The sequence below is a fragment of the Anopheles marshallii genome, chromosome 3 (genome assembly GCF_943734725.1).
Source record: "Anopheles marshallii chromosome 3, idAnoMarsDA_429_01, whole genome shotgun sequence".
Lineage (NCBI taxonomy): Eukaryota > Metazoa > Arthropoda > Insecta > Diptera > Culicidae > Anopheles > Anopheles marshallii.
Genome location: NC_071327.1, coordinates 51,273,300 through 51,288,079, shown reverse-complemented (window position 1 = coordinate 51,288,079; position 14,780 = coordinate 51,273,300). Strand labels below are relative to the sequence as shown.

Here is a 14,780-nt window from a genome sequence, read left to right as displayed (position 1 = left end):
CGCACATTTCAAAGATTCGCACAAGAGCGACATCTATGTTTACTGGATGGAAACTCAAATAAATGCCTTTAGCGCCACCGGTGGCAAGGATGAGAAGTTTCTCACGCTATTGTAGTTCGGTTTCTCACCACTGCGGCGCGCCAACCAGTAATTATCAGCCTTCGAATAAAATGTTCGAATAATGTATACAAATAATTGGTTTACTTTATTACTCTTTCTGCCAGATCATATTCGTAACAATAAGGTGGAATGTACAAGGAAAAAAAATCGAATACAACTTTGTAACTAAGGTGTGACGAGTTAAAATGCTTCAACCAAATATTGATACGACATTTTTTAACAATTTAAGTGATTAAATGTATCTTTAAACTGGGCTTCATATTATAATTCTACTCTTAAAACCTCAAAATAGGTAAAATTTGTCCAGCAAGTATTACAGTTCAAGACACAGGCCCGAAAGTTATAAACGATTACAGCGACTTTAGATTTGATAGCAGAGGTTGTTAAGCATAAAAAAACATAAATACGGTAAAACCAAACAGTCCTTTTTACTTATTACAAATCATTTTTATTACTTACTTTCCAATCATTTCACTGTCATCTATATCTATGTATAACTATTTTAAGAATAAAAGGATTTTGGTCATACAAAACTAATTGTTTATCTGTACTAAAAGCAACGAAATGCATCGCTTCCTGGGAAGAATCATTTTGGGGGCGGTTTCGTCGGACAGTCCGCTATTAGGTGGTCTTCGCTTCGACAATTATGGCAGCGCTTTGGCAGTGGTCCTAACGCACACTTGGAGGCTATGTGGTTTGCAAACTCCCCACAATTGTAGCACCTAGCGGAAGGAAATGTGTACAATTGTGTAAAATGAGTGAAGGAAGACGATTGAAGTGCAAACACGACATTTACCTCACTTTTCGGAACCTTCGCTTTTTGCTGTATGGCCGAAAGTCGCTTCCCTTGCACTCCGCATGTGAGGGTCCATAGACGCGGGTCGCTTCGTATCCTTTCGACGTGAGCTTAGACTCGAACTCAACTTCTTCGTTTTCACCGAGCGAACGAAACCCACCCATCTGTATGACACTCTGGAATACATTACGCGGACACATATTACGTTATGCAAGGCACATGATTCCTCTATATTACCTGATGCACAAACACTTCCTGTCCACCGTCGTCCGGCGTTATGAAGCCCCAGCCTTTCACGACGTTAAACCATTTGCACCGTCCTCTGCGCGGTCCTACCTGCTCTGCAAAGGTAAAAGCAAGGGGAAAGATTAATATAAGAGTTGTCGAACACAGATTTACAGTTTTGAGAAGGACATTTACGGCATCTGTTTAAAGTCGATCGCCCAGAGGTCACAAAATCGCAGATTAATGTCAACCCGTTCGGAGCTGTTTTTACAGGCCATTCCATAGACCTTCAACAGGGGGATTTCCAGTTAAAAAAATCTCATTACGATTCTTCCAGCTGGACATATCTCACGTGCTCAAATTTGCATTTACCAACGCCGTAGTACAATGCTCCCGCTTTACAGCGAAGAACACACATACAGAGAAGCATAAGTAAGGATCAAGATGTGAAATAGATCCTTCGTCATCGTTTGCTGTCCCGAAATTCTTCGCACTAACGGTACTGTTGGGCTGAATTCCATGAAAACCACGTCATTTATGACAGGCAGCAATCTCTTGTCGAGATCTCGTCTTCGTTTTTTTGCCCTAGGATCCTTGCCAAGAAAAAAAAGATGCGCATAGAAAACAACATCTTCTAACTCGTTTTGTCCAATGTCACTGTTCTTTAGTTCATCAACGAACCGGGAAATGAGACTTGCAAAAGCGTAAAAAAATTACACGCAAAAAACCGGTTCATCTTCCACCATGAAACTGATTTCTTGCTTTGTTCGCCGGGACGTCGTCGGTTTCCTCCTTTCCTTTCGCCATCGCTTATTAGTCTAATTTTGCCACGATGCCGAAGAAAAACATCCAACTGAGCCTGTTTACAAGCATGTGAATAAATTATGATTAGAAACACATTAGTCCGATCGTGTACGCGACCGAACGTGCGCCGGCCCTGTTACAACGAACGAAACGAAAGAAAGGGAGTTCCTTCCAGTGCAAGGAAGAAAACTTCACTTTTCGATTTATACTTCGTAAGACTGCCGTACAGCAACTTGTCCGTACTGACGGGATGGGTCCATAAATTTTAAAAGTAAGCCCCTGCCTTGGAACTCAAACACAACAGCACCCTGACAGGGAAGGATTTTCACCTCGTGGCCGATGTAACCTGCTTTTTTTTTGTACGGGTCCATTTTTCGCGGTTCGAAAGAAGGCTCACATCTTCCTGCCGGGGACAGGTTTCTAATTTTCCTAATAAAGGATTATTTAAATGAGGTCACAATTGTATCGCTTCAGGTTTGGGGTCTTTTTTATGTAACAGCGGAATCGTTACAATTACGCTGGACAGCGCACCAATGGCTTTCTCTTCTTTTCCACGCGCGTCATGTCATAAACAGGATTTTTAAGACGAAACGGGCTGTTTATGTTTCGGAAAAGGATACACTTTTGTAAGCGAAGGGGTTTTTTTTTTTGTTGGATGAAATGGCAAGAATGTGCACAACAATAACACAAGGAATAATGTGAAAAGAATGGCTGTTTAGTTTTGCATCTTTGTCGGTAATGATCGAGGCGTATCGTATGTCCGCGAGGTTAATTTATTTCCTGGACGAAAATAAGAGCATAACATGCAATTAATTGTGATTTATTGTTATCGAAACTAGAGGCAAAAAATATGGATTTTCATAAATTCCAAGAATAATCGGTTTATTAGTGGAATATGCGTTTTCCATGTGACAATTGTAACATAAAGCATGCAAACCACTCAACAAAATGCAATAGCACTGTGAATAATGACATTTGGATTGGAAGGTAAAGTCTCATTATACATAACTAAGATTTTTTATAATATTTTTGTGTTATTGGAATATTTAATTAGAGCAGCAGCAGTGAGAGCCTGATTTATGTTTTGTTACTAAAATTATATTATTGGTGTATTGAATTGTTTCATTCACTTCCATGTATGATTTTTTATACTTTGGAACCCACTGGATTTTGTTGACGTATCCTTGGTTTCTTATTTTGCTTTGTTTCCTTATTTTGCGAACTGATAAACGCTGTTATTGCCTTTCCAATCATTTTAACTTATGCGTTTCAATTTAATCTCTTGAAATTGTAGGGGTCAACTTAACTTAAGGAGATGAAAATAGATTTTCGCACATATATTTCACAGTAGGAATTCCGCTACTAAAACTTTAAACAAGTAGCCTCCATCCAACCACGTCCAATCCAATAAAACGCTAATTTATTCTAGCTTTAAGAGGAGAATTACAATCAACACAGTACAATGCTAACTATAGTGCCAGTCCCACACGACAGTACCGAGACAAATTTCCATCCGGATCGTTCCAAGCATCGAAGAAGAATTGGCTATTCGGCTATGTGGTAAAATAAGTGCAGTAAGTGAGAAATGACAGTCATGATCTACTAGGACGTTGTTTAAAAAAAAAAGAATAAAATTCTGGAATACGCAACAAAATGTTCAAATCATCGTCAGGGAATAAAATTTCAGCCCTTTACTCGTTGCGCGCAACGCCATACAAAAACGTTTATAATGTTCGATGTACGAAGATGTTTTAATGAAAATGGCATTTTACTAGTCAGTTCTAAGATGTTCTGGGAAGTCAGAAAATCGATTAAACGGAAATTTTTATCAACAATTTTTATACAATGTACTATTACTCCAACTATAATTTTGAACTTTTGCTTCTTTAAATAAAATCTAATCTATTTATGAGAAGAATGTCGCCTTTTCTAAGTCAAGTGATGCTTATTTAAATAAAACATAAATGTTTATAACCTGGCCTCAGTAGCATAGAGCATTTTCTCCTATAAAAGTTTATAATTGTCTACGGATTTCTATTAAATGCCTTTATGTATTACCCAGGCAGTGGTCTTACATTTGTTATTTATAAAGTTTTCATTTTAAAAATTCTAAAAAAGACTTTTTCTCAATCTTCTGATTGTATATCTCCTTTTAAAATATACGCCCTTATTCATTCATTCTATTTTTTTACAAGAAATAGTGAATAAAAAAAAATATATAAAAATTAATGCACTCCAAAATTTCGTTGTCGCCGTATCACTGGGTTTGAAGTATTATGCAAAGCGTTCTCCCAAAGCTATGATATGATTGACATAAGTCTATTGATCTATTTAATATGGATCAATTGGATGAGCAATATTTAAACATTAACCTTCTCTCGTCACACTCGCCAAGACGTTTCATCTCATTTCCAATTCCGATCTTTTCCTTAATGCATCTTCCACCGGATCGTTGGGGAACCTTTCCGAAATGAGATGACACACCACATACGAGTGCAGTGTAAACTCAACCTCCGTTGCATCGGGTCGTTGCAGTCCAAAAATATCAAGAGCAACACCAAAAAGCACCACGTGCCGGAAATGGGTTCAGTTGTACCGAAGGGGAAGATTTTCCTACCGCTAAGACGACTCTCTTAGCCGCATAGGGTTGCGTTTGTTCCATTCGTGATAGCATCCTTCGCTATTAACGGAACCCTCCTGACCCTTGATCCCGAAGGTGACACCTTCTGGGCTTACCTTCCCGATCTTGCTGTGCCTCTGTCATTGTGATTTCGGAGGGATGCTCACTGTTAGGCACATCGTCCAGATGGAAAGGTCCAGTCGGGTTCGCCATCTACCGCCAGGTACTTCCGTTTATGTGCGCTAAAAAAACAATTCAAGTCGTTTCTTCCGTCTCGCATTGCCTACTGGTCCTACATTAGCACTTGTAGCGGTGCACCTTCTGGACGGACAGCTCACAGTTTCTTCATTGCCACGCTCGTATCTGTGGTCGTCGCTTCACTGGGTCAATGTATGTGGTTGGAATTTCAAGAATGCACCATCGCGCACACTGCTCCCATGCACCAACAGCAAAGTGTAAACAAAGCCACCCCTTTCTAGTGGGGTGCACCCTTCACTACACCCAAACTAATCGCACGCACTCGCTCCAACGCACACACACAGGCACAGCTTTATCGCACATACGGCAGCAAAGTGGACACAATTCATTCACAAACACATTGCGTTCCTCTCCGGCGGTGGAGTGTCGTCGATGGGGGGGCTATATAATCGAGGGCTGACAGAGCCTCCCGTCTTTTTTTTCTTCTCCTTTCACTTCAACCCTCAACACCCGGTCCGGCGGGTTAGAGATGTTTCAGAAAGCTGGAGTGCGTAACGCAAAAGCGACCCGATGTTGTCACGATGGCGCGTGAAATTCGAATGCGCGCGGGGTCGCTCGCGGAAATACGGTCCGTCGGCCGAACGGTGGCCAACTCGTGCGTGTGCCGTAGTGCGAAAGGGACGGCCTGCGAGCTACGCACTATTTTGTGCGTGCACCGAAACCATCCATACACACTATCAAACCACCGAACGCGGCCGGGCTATGGCAGCACGTGGTCTAGCGGCCTTGTGGTGTGTGCGCGCGCGGTGTACCGTTTGAATGCGGTGTGCGTGCACGTGAGCGAGACGGAATGTTCGCGATCTTCGTTCGCTTTCAACCGCCCGAAAAATACACACATGGCAAGCAACGAAAGGATGAACTGCGACCCCTAAAAACGAATCTGAATCGAGAGAATCGGTTTTTGTTATCGGGTACCGTTCCATTTTTTCTTACATTTTCATTTCGTGGCTAGCCCGTCGAGCCCTATTCCATGCCGTGTGGGAGGGAAGGGAAGAATAGGGCCACACCAGAAGGAGAAATCGGGGCGACCGGACATTTGGGGATACATTCACGCGCGCGATTGCGTTGGGTTCTCGATGTTTTCGTTGTGCATACAGGGGAGAGATTATGTTGCAATGATTCTCACCGCAGCGCCACACACGCGAACGCATTCCAAAGTGTTGGTAGGCTGGTTTGAAAGGGCGAGCAAATTAAGGGCAGGAACGGTCGTGGTCACTGAAGACGAGTGCGCCTGTGCAGTGTTAAAATGGTGTGCCACACCAGGATGGTTTCTGGGAGGGTACTTTCAAGTTGATACTACTTCAAAGCTGCCTAAAAGTGCTTTTCGCTCGTAAAGAATTCTATAGCCAGCTATTGGGTTTCGAATTTGGGAGTATACAAGTCCACTCGAAATTTAGATAAAAATTGGTATTTTTGTCAAAAATTGCACAAGAATGCTATAAAGACGAGGTTAAATACCAAATGGTTTGCAATTGAGTCTCGTTCATCCAAATTATTCTTTAATAGCTAGTCGATTGACTCCGTCACTATTAAATAATTAATTGATAACATTGAATAAAAATTGCATAACTTCGTATTAAGACGATGGATTAATTAACGTTAATCTTTATTTCATCTTACAGCACTTCATTATTAAATCCCGAAGGCACTGCATTTCTAATGGACACACCAAGAAATTCATTCGTCACACAACTGACCCGCATCTAAACGATCCCCCTTCCCTAACCTGGACCATCTTCCACAACCCCACAAAATAGCATCCCACCCCGGTCCACTGGGCAACTGTTTGTTGTTAAACATTATTGCGTCGCGAGTTTTTCGCTTTCGTCGCGTCAATGCTTTGGCGTCACAACACCACACCGCACGGACACTAGCTCAAGGCTAGTGGTGCTGCCTTCACCATGCTGCAAACACGCCGTTTGATTGCCGAGATCTTGGTGAGCGATCCGATGCCGTTTCACACCAACACTGGTACGCGCTGCTCTACTGCTCCGGAAACAGTGCGGGAACACCCCGGAAGAATCGCCGCTCCACCGGTTCCGCGGTGCGTTCGAATTGCTGTCGTCTTCGTCGTCGTCTGCGATACCTTCGATCGCTTTCACGGATGCACCGGTCGGAGGCGGATGTTTTCGTGTTTTAGGCGTACGTAAATTAGATTACTACACGACACCGTGACGAAGAGGATGGTCCGGCTTGTGTTTGGGATATTGCTCGCTTTGGCTCGCAAGCGACAGTGTTTGTTTTGATCATGGTGGTGATGTTGCAATCGAAGATGAATGATGACCTAATGGTTAATTTGAAGTAGTGTCCATAAAACAAGCAAAAAATCGTCGTTTAGCTGAAATATGAATGATAGTTAAAATACTTAATTATAAAATTGCTGAACTAATGGGGAAAAACAATAGAAAATCAATACACAGTGAAATGATAAATATTCCCGACCGAAGTGTGTTAACTAAATTGAAATATATCAAACGCAAGTAAAAAACATAGCATACATAGAATAGAATTAAAATAAGGTAATGTCAAATGGTAATTTATAACAAGCTTAATCTATTCAATGACAGGATTGCAATAGGAGTCATCCATTTATTACTAAACGTCGTTAGAAGGGACGGGTTAATACTCAGGGCTACGGTTGGTTACATAGGTGAGAGAGTGAGTTAAACGTTAAGTGGTTAATGTTAGGTACGAATAATCTTGTGTAAGTTGCCAGCTTCATCAAGAAATAACACACGAAGGATGATATGGTATTTAAGTTTATATGGGCCCTTGGCTCATCATGCAAATAATACTAAGAAACCAAGAAGAAATAGATTGCCAACCCTCTCTAGGTCACTAAAAAAAGAGCGATATCAAAGGAAATAATTGATTCAAATATGTATATTTAAATATTCATACATTTTACTAAGATTCGTGTCAACAAGTGAATATTCTTCTGGCAGTATTAACTTTGTGTACTGAAAACTTAAAAAAAGAAGAATTATTAAGACATTTGAGATAGATTTGACCTAGCAGGTTACGATAAACTAGTTTGTCAAAGCCATATAACAACTGACAAAAAAATCCGGGTCAACACGAATGCAACAACTCTTTCAATCATTTATTATTAAATATGAAAAAAGTGAGTATTTATGCACGGGTTAAAGGTAATATGAGTTAATGTATTTAATAAAGAAATGGACTGATTTTAATGATGAATTACATTCTCTATGCATTGTTTCGTCTTTTGCAGCTATCATATTGTACCAGTCGAAACCAGTCGCATCTGACAATAAACCGATCTGCAAGAAGGAGCTTTATGGTAAAGTGTAGTACTTTATCAAAGGTTGTCAACTTTCTCAGAACATTTCATGGCAAACGTCTCTACACGTTTTAATGCAACAATTCCCAACACGGAGAAATAGTTGATCGCCAAACCCAGGAAAAAAAGCTAAACGTTTCATGTATTGTTTGCTAATGTTCTGACGACCCGATTAAGCATCGATCAATTTTTCCTGAAGGCTTATTGAGCATGTGACTCCTGCTAACTTTATTGCATTCAAATACCTTTCATAGTTTTGCCAATAACTAAAGGAAACTTTACTAATATTGTTGTGAGCAATGAGGGGAGGAACATTAGAAATGATGTAGAGATTAAAATAATCAAAATTTATGAGCATTTAAAGTTGACCAGGTGATTGCACTTTCATCTCTTTGTTTTCAATTGAAAGTGTCTCGTTAAACCTTGTTTTAAAAAACGTTGTTGATTCTTAAAATATAATTTTCAACCGTTTTTGAAACAACCTTCCTTGTGTGCTTTTAGTACAGTGACATTCATGGTCGAATTTCTTTTCCCATAACGGATGTATTGTAATTGATATCGTTTAAAAAAAAGCAGTCGCGATCACGTGATCGGTCCACATGCAACTAGTGCAACCGTCTGCTTCCAATAAACAAAATCGATCACATCAAACACCTATTCCTATTCGAACGGAAGCCGACAGCGGAATATAATGAGCATACAAACACCCGAAAAATGATACGCACGCCCGTTCGACGCGTTTCTTTCATCGCATGAACCCGCGCCGAGGTTTTGTTTTTCTCCGTGACCTAATTTGATCGAACCTGAGGGCGACACGTGTAGCTTACAGGACCTCCGACAGCATCGGGACACGCGATAGACGAATGTAATAATGAACACAGTGCAGTGAAACGTTGTCAAAATGTTGCCCGTTTGCATCTTTGCATTCATGCGTGCATGCAAATAAGCATTGACAGGGCTATTTTGCACACTGAAAGGGACCACCAGACGGGATGGGCAACAAGCGGTCCTTTTGCTGCTGTTGTTCTAATTGACACTTGAACAGCAATGTACAGCTGTCAATCAATGTCCGAAACGGACGTCCAGGGGGTCCCAAAATCCGATAATATCTACCGATTTCGATCACAATTCACCCAGTTTTTTTGTTTCTTTCCCCGGGGGGAGAATAATAAAACACCCCATAACGCACATTTACCTTACTGCGAGATATTTTGTATTTTTTAATGCATATTGTACGACACCGTGCCCTGGAAGCTGCGTTAATGCGATGATATGAAAATAGTGTCTAAAAAAGCAATACAAATAATAAAACACCGATCCTCCGCGGGAAGCGATCCTTTAGGGTCCGACAAACGCCCGCTATCAATGCAAACCAGTCCGAGGATGGGAATCCCGAAGGATATCGAATGGATAGAAAATCGGTCAACGGCCAATTTGCTTGTGACCGGTACGGTGCGGAGATTTAATCCGCTTTTCCTCACAACACAGGACCTTCAGCGGCTGGCCGGTGTGGGGTGCAAATGGTAAGAATGAATGCAGGCAACGGCCGATAGGATGCATTTGATGCACGAATGCGTTTGGTGCATGGACAATGGGCACGAGACCTATGTAGCAGCTGGTGTACCCGACTGTAGGGTTCGATTATTGGTTTGAACTTCGTTGACCGTTTAGATGTTTACTTTCATCCAGAACGTTCAGTTGTACCTCAAACAGTATGCGTTGGGTAGTTTGCGAAACAGGAACCAAAAGACAAACTTTCACTTTCAAACTTCATAATGTTGTTTTTTTCTCTAAATTAATAAATTATGTGGAACTTTACTGAAAACAACTTCTGTTCTGCTATTAATTTGTTCTAATTAATCGTTCTTCCATCAACAATAACTATCAATCATAAACAAATCACACACGAGATGACATGAGATGCTTTTTATTGTAAGCCGTTCTAGCTCTGGTAAATATAAAATTAGTTATAACAAATATTATTATTGTTATCTAAATCACTTAAAAACAACACACAAGTCCAGGAAAAAATACACATCCTTAAGAGTTCTCTTTGAAGATTCCTGCCATTTTGGTTCAATTGTTTCTCCAATGAGAAAGTAAATGCGCATGAGCAGAAATGAAAAAAAAAAACAAACATTTTCACTTCAGCAGATTTGATGGTATTTGTGAGACATGGTAGTCAAACTGTTTTTTTTTTATTTCAGTAATCAAAACCACCAGTTGAAACAACATTTTATCACATTTTTTAATCTAATCTTACCTGTATGATTTCATTTCAACTCAAGACTTCCAAGCAAGGGCTTTCTGTACAATTTAAACTTTTCTGCACAAGACAGTTTATTCAGGAATACCGTTGATTAAATTACCTTATTAAAATAGCTTTCTTTTACAACTTAACCCTCAATAGTTCAACTTTATTTAAAAGTTAAAGTTTTTCAATGTATTTCAATGTGTGCTTTTCCGCTGATTAACGATATGATTCTTTTAAGACAGGGACATTGTCGTTTACCTTTAAAGAATTTTCATAAAAATATAGAGATTGTTTTTTAAGTTTTAATATTTTTTTTATTTAAATAGTAATATTTTAAATAAATTATTGAAAGCTTTAAATGTAAAATTCTAATATATAGATTAAAATATTTGTTTTTACAAGCAGGCGATACGAAAATTCTAAACAATAAATATCATAAATAATATTGTTACTTGTAGACTCATTCTTTATCGGCACAGCAGCTTCAAAAGGCCTGCCATTTCTGACTCTCTTTGACTTTAATTACCAACCCACCGTTACTTATAGACAGCAACTGATAATTATCATTGTTAAAATAATGGATGTGCAAAGATCCATTAAAACAAATCCAATTCAGAAAAAAATTTACCAGCGCTAGCTCTAGAGGTTATTGTTGACTCCTAAACTTCAATTGCAACATGCAGGTCAACATTCATTTCGGTTAACATTGTTTTCCTTTCTACGGTACACCCGAAAAGGACTCATGCCCATCACCCAACTGTCAAGTTGCATAATCCCTTGCATAATCTGTCGTCGGTTATTTTCTTTTGCCCAGTGAACTTACCTTTCACTGACCGCAATGCAAACAACAAGCCTGAATCCTGCTGACAGCAAGACATGCGCTCGGATTAGACAATGGAAGCACTTTACAAACCTTCTTCAATGTGTCGTTGCGTCCGTTACTTTGGCTACATCTTCATCGATCATAATCTTCATTCATATTCAATGCAGTGGGCCGATTCTTTCCACTTATGCAATGTTTTACAATCAGAAGCCATTTTGTTTTGTGTTTTTTCCCTGATGCATCCTTTCAAACTAGGTACGATAAAAAACGGGGCGTTGAATTGTGTCGATAAAAAAGCATCGGTCGCTGTTGATTGGTCGTTTTTTAGCACCTCCAAAACGGCAGCTCTTGCCAGCCCTGTATGCTTCCCGGAGCAAACAAATTCCGACCGTTGGTTGTGCGTGTAAAATTCGTCCTTTTGCTATCGGAGGGTGCGCTTAGTTCACCCTTCGAGTTTTGACTTGAATACGAACAGCTAGGACAGGAATGGTCGTTGCCTGCATCTGCAACTGTGCATCAGGGGGAAATGGGAAATGCACCGCGTGTCAACAGCCGGCCGATAATAATGGAAGGAAATACAAGGGGGATTAAACGAGAGGGCAATGCAAATACACCAATGCACCGATCTGCGGCTTTGGTCGGTGCTAACGTTTCGCTGCGGTCCCTACGAAGAGGGTGCACGAAAAAGGGGAAATGGAAAACATTTCTAGGGAACACATGCTTCTGCTGGTGGTGGTGGTGGTGAAAGGAGAAGAAGAAGTTGGTCCAGGACAGTAGGTTAATGCCGTTTTGCACCATACGTGGGTGCGAGAAATGTTATCAAATTTTCGATCTAATATCGACTTCATCGAGGATTCGTGGAACTTGACATGAACTATGTGTTTGTATATACAAACTAGTTTAATCATATTAATTGTGCGTAGATTAAAAAAAAAGTTTGATGGATTTCATCAAAAGCATTAAGAGATAATAAACACATTTTTTGTTTTACTGAATTTCTTATTTTATAGTCTTCACTGTTATCACAGTTATAATAAATTTTAGAACCTCATATCGTAAAATTCAAAGTGAAGAATATCAACGAAAGTATTGAAACCATACAAAACATACGTCAAAAGACATGTAGAACTTCTGAAAGGATAGAATATTTCAATTGATGAGCGTATTTGTCCTCATACTCAATTTTACAAGACTTTTTATTCAAATTACAATATTTAATTATTATTAAACTTTTAAACAGTGAAGAACATGATGAACAGTTTTTATACGCATTAACGTTCAAACCAACCACAACCAAACCGAAACAAAATGATGCTGCGAAGACGACAATTGTTGTAGAAATAACTCTTGTGTAAACAGCCAAAAATTTCAATATGGTGTTGTGTTCAGAAATTATTCGTTTCAACGTTGCAGTCGTAAAATATTTGGTTTAGATTTATTCATTTATGTGAAATAAACTCAATTTGAAATTAAATAACTCATGATGGAAGATGGATCCAGGAGTTCGTTAGTTGTTCCATGATATATGATGTAGAAAGTAGACTGTTGAAATGATGTAGACATTTTGTGTAATGAATTCCTCCCAACATTCGCTATTTAGATTGACATTCGTTATTTAGATAGTTCGTATTTCAAAGAATTTTATTACAAGGAACAAATTCAAGTTTCAACAAATCGTATATCTCAAATTATGTATTGGAACAAATTTGACCAAATGAGATGTTACGTAAAATAAGAGAAGCTTTTTAAACTAATTATTAAGAAATTCGGAACTAACGTTAAAAACTAATATGTAAAATTCAATATTTAAAAAAACATAATCAAACAATGCAGATTAGAGATAAAAGTTTGACCCCAAAATAGCTTTTCCCCGCGAAGCTCTCCACAATTACGTTCTCATATTTACACACCTACTCATTCCGGTTTCATATTTACATACTGAAGCTCCTCAGTTTTCTTTCGTTTTCATAATTACACACCTACTCATTCCGGTATCATATTTACACGCCCTCTGTTTTCGGATAGTTTATTTAAAAATTCGCAATGACAATATTGTTTTTTTTTTTCATTAAAGATTTTCTGTATTTTTATAAAGATTTCCACTCGTTTCCCATTCACGCAACGCATATTAGCTGACGCGGGCATATCCGTTCGCCCGGTTCGCACACTAGCATTTCACTTACGGCTACAGCAGTTAATTATCCTTTAGTCTTACTTCATATGTTCTTGTTTGTTTAAATTATTATCAGTAAGGTAGCGTTCGTATTTGCTTCATCGGCGTATCGGTTAAGGATTATTTTGTTTCATTCAGTGTTTCTTTTTTTTCCTTGCTTCTTTCTTTTTTCTTTTCTGTAATACATAACATAACCCTTCCTACGTTCCCAAGCCCAGCCGCGGGATGCTGGGTTCGCTTCTGTTCCATTTTCTTCCATAATATACAAGCTCAGTGCCAGAGTTTTCAGTTATACATTGTCTGTTATCAACTATTATTGATCGCTCTGTTTGACTTAATTCCCAGAAAAAGTGGTCCTGCAATCTATGTTAAGCTACGGATTTTAGCAGTTTTACGCTAATGCTATTGCGCTAATATTCCACTCATTTGCGTTGCATTCATTTGTCCTTTTTTTAGTGTAGAAGTATTAATTAAAAAAAAAAAACAAACAAAATACAAACTTCATCAGGAGCATTTCCTACCGCCTGTAGATGGTGGTTCTAAACGAATTAAAATGCTTGCATCGTGAGTTTAGTTTGCTCGGCTTGGTTCACTTCATAACACTCCCTTTCCACCAACCTAGCTCGATGTGAGATGCAACATAAAAAAGAGGATAAAAAAATTAACGCACTAATTCAATTAATCAGTCAGTTTGTTCTTCTCCGGGCAATGAGAATCCTACAGCCGGCCCTATCCCAACACGAGGAAGGCCAACGGATCCCGAATTAATCTTATAATTGTAAAAAAAAAAAAAACGGATGGAAAACGTGATGGAAAATGATCAACATTTCTCTGTTTTCAACTCGTCCCAGCAGCACATGTGCGCTTTTGATCGCGAGTGTTTGTTGGTTGTAATTGATAGTTCACGTATCATTATGTGTAACTGTCTATGTTATCATTCTACTTCACTTCACCTCTTATTTTCCCGGCTCACCTTACCCTCGTTCATATCCTGTTATGGTCTTGATCTTCGCCTAGATCGCAACTATTGCAGACTTAATGGCTAACACAGTTGCTTTCTCCTACTTTAAACTCTAAACACAAAGAAAAAGGAAAAAAAAAACACGAACAAAGATCAACGAGCGAAATTCAAAACGATAAACAAAACAAACAAACAAAAAAGAAGATCTTATGTTGTTCTTTTTTTTTCTATGAAGCTGAAAGCACGCCCCGATGATCGGTGCGTGACTGTTGCAGCCCCAAAAGCCTCCATCGATTGGCGTCGTCGTATATGTCGTAGCCTACTTCGCGTGTGCTGATGAACGTGAGATGGATAGGTTAAGGGTTTCGTAATGGATACACAGTGTGCGTGAACGAACATCGCGACATCAACATCAAACAGGAAAACAGGGAAGCAGCTAAAG

The 14,780-nt window shown here is 39.3% G+C and overlaps 1 protein-coding gene across 1 annotated transcript; it reads right to left on the bottom strand.

Moving 5' to 3' along the window:
• Window positions 1-706: 706 nt before the first annotated feature.
• On the bottom strand, window positions 707-4,778 carry LOC128713923 (protein lin-28 homolog). The gene is made up of 4 exons (XM_053808795.1): window positions 4,682-4,778; window positions 1,154-1,257; window positions 917-1,092; window positions 707-842 (listed from the first exon to the last, which is right to left on the bottom strand). The coding sequence occupies exons 1-4, from the start codon at window positions 4,776-4,778 to the stop codon at window positions 707-709; spliced, it is 513 nt and encodes a 170-aa protein (XP_053664770.1).
• Window positions 4,779-14,780: the final 10,002 nt, after the last annotated feature.

What these genes read in the sequence shown, in the direction of transcription:
- LOC128713923 (XM_053808795.1), bottom strand. Translation starts at nt 4,778, where the DNA reads ATGGCGAACCCGACTGGACCTTTCCATCTGGACGATGTGCCTAACAGT. An exon ending in GGCACAGCAAGATCGGGAAG is followed by an intron (nt 1,258 to 4,681) that starts GTAAGCCCAGAA and finishes TTACCTTTGCAG; the next exon opens with AGCAGGTAGGACCGCGCAGA. An exon ending in AGGAAGTGTTTGTGCATCAG is followed by an intron (nt 1,093 to 1,153) that starts GTAATATAGAGG and finishes AATGTATTCCAG; the next exon opens with AGTGTCATACAGATGGGTGG.